General features: G+C 40.1%; 1 protein-coding gene across 1 annotated transcript; it reads right to left on the bottom strand.

Moving 5' to 3' along the window:
- Positions 1-1,229: 1,229 nt before the first annotated feature.
- Positions 1,230-7,852, bottom strand: LOC146042906 (nicotinamide N-methyltransferase-like). Its single transcript, XM_083163191.1, has 3 exons — positions 7,631-7,852; positions 6,363-6,570; positions 1,230-2,158 (listed from the first exon to the last, which is right to left on the bottom strand). Exons 1-3 carry the CDS (start codon positions 7,779-7,781, stop codon positions 1,723-1,725), a joined length of 795 nt encoding a protein of 264 aa, XP_083019317.1. The 5' UTR covers positions 7,782-7,852; the 3' UTR covers positions 1,230-1,722.
- Positions 7,853-8,865: the final 1,013 nt, after the last annotated feature.

Below are 8,865 nucleotides of genomic sequence, written 5' to 3'. Positions count from 1 at the left end.
AATTAACAGCTGGGTGTCATGGGGTTCGTTGGAAGTTGGGTGACAACCATCTAAGGAGGATGGAGAGCAAAGGGTGCAGCAGCACTCTTATCTGTAGTCAGAGGCACTTCTAGGGTGGAGGAGGCCCAAGTACACATTTCATTTTGTCCCTCTCCTCTCTAGCCGGCAGTGCTGTACACTCTGGGCGCTAGAAGACACTAGTGCTGTCCCAGAGTCCCAGTTGATTTAATTTCAATTCTGCATTTGTCAAAGTGTTTCAATTCATAATATAAGCCTTAATTTTGCATCATTTAATTGTTCTTACTAATTGAAAGTTCTTGCAGCGACAAAGGCTGGTCCCAACACGTTGTGAGTTAAATAAACTGTAATTAATACAATTGCTGTGTACATTATTAAATGCAATGCTTGCTGCATGTAAGGAAATCTCTTTACCTCTTTGTTGTAAACACTTTTGACAATGTTAGACTGATGATTTTTCAGGATACATACTTCTGAATTAATATGGATGAAACAGCCAAGGCACAATTCAAAATCTTTGGTTACATAATTTTGCCATTTATATACATAAGTAATGATTTGGCATCTTCTTTAATTTGTCCCCGAGTAATCTGCACAAAATGGCCCTACAAATTAGCCGCCGCCTTGTTGGGGGAGCACAGTGTTACCTGGAAATGCCAGGTTCTGGGAAGGCTTGCTTGCCTGGAAGCAAGACACCGCTGGCAATGAGTATGAAATCCCTGGCAATGAGCATGTAACCCCTGGCAATGAGTTTGAAATCCCTGGCAATGAGTTTGAAATCCCTGGCAATGAGTTTGAAGTCCCTGGCAATGAGTTTGAAATCCCTGGCAATGAGCATGTAACCCCCGGCAATGAGCATGTAGGTAACAAAAAAAATTACGTAATGAAGGCAGTTTGGGGACAGGTCATTGAATTAACGGACCGCTGCTGACTGCATTGTTTCATCTACAGTATATGATGAGTGAGCTGGTGAAGAAGTAAATAGAGGTACAGTACTAGGCACATCCACGATGTATCACTTAACTTGCTGACTTGTCACTCGATATCAGAGTGGGCAGTGTGTGTGTGTGTGAGATATGGTAAACCATCTACAGAAAGGACCATATGAAATTTACTTACATAATTTAAGGTTCAGGGCCAGATTAACACATAGGAACACCCCTTCTGAAACATAACTCCCATTTTCTTATCATAGAAAAGAACGGATACCATTGATGTTGCATAGTAAATAGCTTTATTGTGCCAAACGAGACTCCGTGCAAGAAAGAAATAAAGTCCCTGCAATAACAGAGTTACAGTCTCAGGAGTGACCACAAATATATTATACCAACATGTGCCAAAAATGTATTTAGTTGAGAAAAAGGAATACAAGGTTTATGAACATGACCCACCACCTTCATTTCTGCGATGTACAGTATACTGTATCTCCATGTATTTTATGCTAAGGGGAAACTCCATGAAGAAATTATCAGTGTGAAGCCCCATACACACCGTTCAATTTTGTCTAACTTTCTGTTCGATTTTGCTTATACAGGCCAAGTTGAATCGAAATCGAATGGTTTTCAGCAGCATTCGATCCCGATGCGCGGCATAGAAATTGACTAGAAAAATAGTGCAGGCAAGAATGTATATTACAGGTACCAGAATCTTTCCAATGACTGCATCATGCAGACTTCTACATATCTCCTTTATTGATTATTAAGCTTACAGATTAAGTGGTTTTCGGGCATGGACAAAGTAAAAACTGTCATAATCGCTTATGTCCATCCTTGTCTTATCATTACGTGGAGCTACTTTTATTTCCTCAATTTCATAACCAGCCATTTTGAATGCTCTCTCAAGGTCCTCCCTAGTTAAGAAGAGACAAGAAAACTTTTTCTGACCAACAAAGTAGAACGTGCAGTTAAGAACACTCTGTAGGATTATATGACCTCCCGGTTTAAGCAGGTCATAAAAACTTTTCAAGGCATCACAGAAGGCTTCCTTGTCTTTACATGGTGCTTCCAAGCACAGACAGCTAAGCAGGCAGTCAGCTTCCGGCATAACCACAGGGTCATATGGTTTCTTCTTCAGCGCATCACATTGCAGAACCTTTGTCACCTTTTTCCGCAGCTTGTCTTCCTTTTCCTCCACTTTATCACTGTAACGAAAGTTATATTAGAGAGGTGCCTCTCTACAAGCCTATTGTTACTTATAGCCGCATATTGTGTACATTTACATTACAGGTTATTTTTCCTTTTCAGTCCAAGTTCCAGTCCAAAAATAGCTTTGGTAGTTAAAGTCCAGTTTTTAACTAGTCATGGGGGGGGGGGGGGGGGTGTGGGGGAGAGAATGCAGATATAAACTATGGGCATGTAAGACAGAACAGTGAGGAACGGGCAAATAAGAGATTGGAGGTTGGAGAAGGGGGGGGGGAGTTGGGGAGTAAAACTAGAGTCAGTAAGAAACAAATAGAGCATCGAGATCTCAACCTAGCCCCAACGGAAGCAATTAAAAATAAACATAAATGCTTACTGGCTAATGCAAGAAGCTTAGCAAAAAAAAAATAGGGGGAACTAGAAACGGTGGTCACTAGGGACGATTGTGTCATTATTGGTATAACAGATACATGGTGTATTGAGTCGCACAACTGGGCATTAAGCATGGAGGGATATACTCTCTACAGAAAAGACAGTGAAATTAGAAGGGGCAGGGGTGTGTGCCTTTATGTAAAAAGTAACTTAACTTCGTGTGAGAAAGAAATGAGAACAGGTACAGAGGAAGATAATACGGAGGCCGTGTGGGCAGAGATAACCGACAAGAACAAAAAACAAATACAATTTTAATAGGGGTAGGCTATAGACCGCCGACCGTGAACGATAGGGACAAGTCTCTACTTTTAAACCAAATCAAAAAAATAGTCAGACCTGGAACAGGTATTAATATTGGGGGATTTTAATTTACCAGACATTGATTGGGAAAATGAGACATGTAAATCAGCAAAAAGCAAGGGGTTCCTAAGCTAACCCAAAGATCAGTTTATCACACAAAAGAAGCTCCAACTCGCAATGAGGCACTATTGGATTTAGTATTAACAAATAAAACAGATTTAGTATCAAACACCAAAGTAATTGAACATCTAGGGAATAGTGACCACAACATGGTTTCACTGGAAATCAACTTCTGTAAACTACAACATACAGGACTGGCAAAAATACTAAACTTCAGAAAAGCTAATGTCAAATTATTCAGGGAAGCTCTAAAAGAAATTAAGTGGGAAGAGTTATTTGAAGGGAAGAATGCAAAGGAAATGTGGGATACACTAAAAAATGTGCTCGAATCATTAACTACTAAATACATCCCAAAAGTCAATAAGGGTAAATTCAATAAAAAAATAAAAAAAAGTAGGGACAGCAATCAACAAGAAAACAAAAGCATTTGGTACTTGTAATATCTGGGCGCCCGATTTTGTCATCGCATCGCATGCAATATAGGGCCTTATTTTGGTTCATTCTTTCTGACAAAATCCTTCTTAGATGGACAAAACCATGTGCACTGCAGGGGGGGCAGATGTAACATGTGCAGAGAGAATTAGATTTGGGTGAGTAATTTTGTTTCTGTGCAGGGAAAATACTGACTGCTTTATTTTTAAACTGCAATATAGATCTCACTTTGAAGTAAAACCCCACCCAAATCTAATTCTCTCTGCACATGTTACATCTGCCCCACCTGCAGTGCACATGGTTTTGCCCATCTAAGAAGGATTTTGTCAAAAAGAATGAACCAAAATAAGGCCCATAGTGGCATACAATTCATGCGATGCGATTTTTCATTGTAAAGACCCGATTTTTAATTGTATAGTCACCCATGGGTAATTTCATACCCCCACTATCCAACTACGCATGGAGTTGATTTTATATAGTGTGGCGAGCGGACGCAGAATACATGTAAATTAATCCGCGTCCGCTCGCCACACTATATAAAATCAACTCCATGCGTAGTTGGATAGTGGGGTATGAAATCACCCATGGTTGACTGTACAATTAAAAATCGGGTCTTTACAATGGAAAATCGCATCACATTGCATGCCTTAAGTAGTGGCATGCAATGAAAAAAAATAAAAAAAATAAATATAAATAAATAAATCGGGCGCCCAGATAATACATAAGTACCAAAAATTAAAACTAATAAGCAAAACTAACCCCAAGAAGTTCTTCAAGTACATAAATAGTAAGCGAATAATAAAGAGACCATAGGCCCATTAACTGATATCAATGGTAAAAGTTTTACAGAGGATAAGGGAAAAGCAGAACTGTTAAATGGGTTCTTCTCATCAATGTTTACAAGGGGAGAGCAGACAGAGGAATGCACAGGTACTACAATTGGGATAAAACAAGCCGGATCCCAATATTGATTTCACAACCGATGAGATAATATTGAGGCTCAGCAAAATCAAAACAAATCACCAGGGTCAGATGGGATCCATCCTAGGGTACTAATGGAATTAAGGGAGGAACTAGGGACCCCTCTATATTTCATTTTTGATCATTCACAATCATCAGGTAAGGTACCAAAAGACTGGAGAATATCAGAGGTAGTGCCAATATTCAAAAAAGGAAAAAGGGAGGAGCCAGCTAATTACAGACCGGTGAGCTGAACATCAATAGTGGATAAAATATTTGAAGGAATTTTATGGGATGGTATCATGGAATATTTAGAGCTTCATAGTTTACTTAGTATTAACCAACATGGGTTCGTGAAAAATCGTTCATTCCAAACAAATTTACTAGGCTTCTATGAGGATGTCAGCAAAAACCTTGATAATGAAAACACAGTAGATGTGGTCTTTCTAGATTTTGCAAAAGCTTTTGATACAGTACCACACAAGAGGTTGATAAATAAAATGGAGGACCTGAAATTAGGAGCAAATATTTGTAGATGGGTAGGGAATTGGCTGTGTAATAGAGAACAAAGAGTGGTTGTGAACAGTGCCGTATCAACTAGGATACCAGTACTAAGTGGAGTGCAACAGGGTTCGGTATTAGGGCCCATCTTATTTAACATATATATTAACAATATTGGGATGGGGTTACTCAGCAATGTATCCATCTTTGCTGATGACACAAAATTTAGTAGAGTTATTAAATCAACAGAGGATGTAAACGTACTTCAAAATGATCTTAACAATCTAGATGAGTGGGCTAAAAAGTGGAAGATGAGGTTCAATGTGGATAAATGCAAGGTTATGCACCTCGGGAGGCATAACCAGTATGCTAGTTAAAACCTAAGCGGGGAGGCATTGGGTATTTCAGTACTTGAAAAGGATCTAGGAGTCCAAATAGATAACAAACTGGGGTGTAGTGTTCAATGTCACATAGCAACAAACCAGGCCAACAGGATACTAGCATGTATAAAAAGGGGCATGGAAACTAGGGACTCAAAAGTAATTATGCCACTGTACAAATCATTGGTTAGACCTCTTTTCCCCCCAGCACACTGAATGGTGTTAGTAACCAATCTTGAACACTACATAATAGAATTCAGAGATATTGGTTACATATACCTGCGCAGGTGTATGATATGCCCCCAAGCCACATCAAGGCTTCTCTATATATTGGGGGTCCCTAGCGCTATATCTAGGTGCAGCACCCCAAAAACTGTCATAAGCTAGGAAGCCCAGTGCAGCACACCAGTGAGATACTATAGTGTTAATAAATATTAGTGATCGGAAGCCGAAGCCATGTATAGAGAGAGATAAAGTAAAAAATAAAATAGGAGAGATAGTGTTAGTTAGTGAATTAACACTTTTCACTCACTAACACTATACACATATACACTGTATTTACATACATACACTAAATAAAGCCTCTTGCAAGTGCCTTTAGGCAGTGGGCAGCAGCAGCATCAAGTACTGTCATGAGTGAGGACATGACAGAGCCCTACAGGAATCACTCCAGTGTGTTCTTTTGGCAGGTTATCTGTTTTCATGACAACCTGCTATTCGCAAATGTTTTAAAGGGGGTGGGGCTAATTCCCAGGGGCAGGGCTTAATCGTGGGCAGCAGCAATGAGTTTAAAAACATCTTTTTGTCTGTCAGGGGGGTTTCTGGATACTCAGAAACCCCCTCTGCGTGCACCACTCTCTAATAGCAAAACTATGATGATGGGTCTTGTAGCTTCACAACACCTGGAGGGCCAAATTTTGGACATGCCGGCATGATTAGTCACTCTGGACTTTCTCAGTAGAGGTCTAGAAATACATAGATGATTATAATCTGTTGTCAATATGTGCAAAATCTTAATATCTTTTTCTACATTTCTACTTAAACCGTTAATGTTTGCATTATTATCAGACCTAGAAATTACCTATTATTTTCCAGCTCACACACATATTTGACAATGGGTGTCCAGTCCAAGGCATCGGGGTCCTTCCTCAGCCACTTCTGCAGCTCTCTGCGATTTTGCTCAAGAAAATCAGAGGTGATTATGTTGCTGAACACCTCACAAGCAGAGAGGAGATGGTAAATTGTTGGTCCAGCACCAAAATCGATTAGCGTGTCTCCTTTAACACGACCTTAGGAATAGAACACCAATAAAAGTTCAGATCTACATAACGCTTGTGTGGTACAGACTACAGTAGGCTAAATCTTCTATAATATTCCCAGTTCCTCATCTGCATTACAGGTCCATTGCACTGACTTACTAAACTGGTACTCCTGCTAAAAGGTGAATTTAAAAATCTAAAATTTAGGTTTCAGGGAATTTCTCACTGAAATATGTTTGTCCTTTTTTTGCACTGTCCTACAGGGCATTACAAAAACAACAATATTATAAAATGCAAGATTTCAATATTAAAAGAAAAGCAAATCAGATCTTCCAACCTCTTATGAGATGGATCAGATTGGCCCCCAAGTGTACAATGGAAACCCCGAGTGGGCCCTTCCCACTCCTTTAGGGATGGAGCAGGATCCTGGGTTAATTTATTTTATGAACTACACCAAGACAAAGTAGATCCCTCTTTGTCCCTCCATCTATAAAGTGGAACTCTTCTTTACATGTCCAGTTTGATTTTGCAGTGTAATTGATTGCCGCTTTTAAAAAAAAACCTGTCGATTTCTTACCAAATCTCTCACTTTCTGAATCTGTCATCCTATTAAATTTCACCCTTAGGCCTTTATTCAGATCTGATCTCCGTACACATTTGTTTGGAAAATGGGCAAAACCATGTGCACTGCAGGTGGGGCAGATGTAACATGTGCAGAGAGGAGTTAGATTTGTGTGAGTTATTTTGGTTTCTGTGCATGGCAAATACTGGCTGCATTATTTTTACACTGCAATTTAAATTTCAGTTTCAACACACCCCACCCAAATTTAACTCTCTCTGCATGTTACATCTGCCCCACCTGCAGTGAACATGGTTTTGCCCATTTTCCAAACAAATTTGTCCTGCAATCAGATCTGAATAAGGGCCTTGGTGTGGGTATGGACTGTAGCTGAAACCTACTTTATAGAAAGTAATAAATTCTCTGAGATACATTTAAAACATTCTGCAGCATACAGTATTACACAGCTGAAGAAATGACTGTGGTGTAAATACAAGACTTGGCCAAGGTGTTGCTTGTCTAACAGTTTACCTGAAGTGAATATTTCATGAAGATTCTGTAACACAAAATCAGTCCATTCTCCGACCAAAGCTCCTTGTCCGGCAGCATAGTATGTCTGGAAGTAGTACACAGAATTAAAGTCATCAGTGTAAGTTTGTGATGTGGAGTAAGGGGTCTCCATGTCCTCCTCTCAGTAGAAGACAAAATGCGCTGCTTCACTTGGGCACTGATAGATTGCTACTGGATTATGTACTTTGAACTTTCAAAACGAATTGCAACAAACAAGTGAGCAGATGACCAATAGGCTTTCACGAGGTTGCCAAACAGGTCTGATAGTCCCCGCAGGTAATATGAAGCAATAGGTAATTCACACATTGGACTTGATATAAAGTTTTGGTATTATTTATTTACTCTAGTGGTCCAAAAACTCGGTCCTCAGGACGCCAAACAGATGAAATGTTCCAGGTCACCTAACAGGTGCATTCAGTATTCACTGACACATTTTCAAAGATTCACAGGAGAGCTGATTGTGTCACTTGTGGGGAAACTGGGAAAACAGCAAATGGCGCTTAGATATAGTCAAATGAACAATTATATGCTTAGAAAATTGTTTTAGTTGTCTCACCACCTGCCTTTAGTCTCCTGCAGCAATCTATGGAAACCTCTGTATAGGTTTCCCAAATAGGGTAGATAATAGAGGAAAATAATGAGACTGTGCTTGGGGACATGAGGTGGGAGGTGAAATAGTGTATCCAAGTGGTCTATACTGTGACTATAGGGCAGTGGTTCCCAACCCTGGTCCTCAAGTACCCCCAACAGTGCATGTTTTCCAGATCACACGACAGGTGCACTCATTATTCAGACACATTTGAAAAGATCCACAGGTGGAGCTACAGTAATTATAGCACTTGTGATTCTGTGTGGAGACCTGCAATACATGCACCGTTGGAGGTACTTGAGGACCAGGGTTGGGAGCCACTGCTATAGGGGATGCGGTCATTTGGTCTACAGCATGATGGTCGAGAGTCATTAGGTCGACATGGGAAAAGGTTGACATGGGTCTAGGTCAAAAGGTCATTAGTTCGACAGGTCATTAGGTCGACAATGTCTAGGTCGACAGTCAAAAAGGTAGACTTGGGGTTTTTCACTGTTTTCAGTGCGGACATGTGCCGACAGGCGGTATTTCATGCCCTACCATCCACTAGGGCGCGGTGGGAGTATAAAATAGTAAAATAAAATAAAATAGTTAGCCTAGTGAATCACCG

This window comes from Crinia signifera, chromosome 19, assembly GCF_055691185.1.
Source record: "Crinia signifera chromosome 19, ASM5569118v1, whole genome shotgun sequence".
NCBI lineage: Eukaryota > Metazoa > Chordata > Amphibia > Anura > Myobatrachidae > Crinia > Crinia signifera.
Note: the sequence above shows the minus strand (reverse complement) of the source record. Positions and strands in the feature narration are given on the sequence as shown.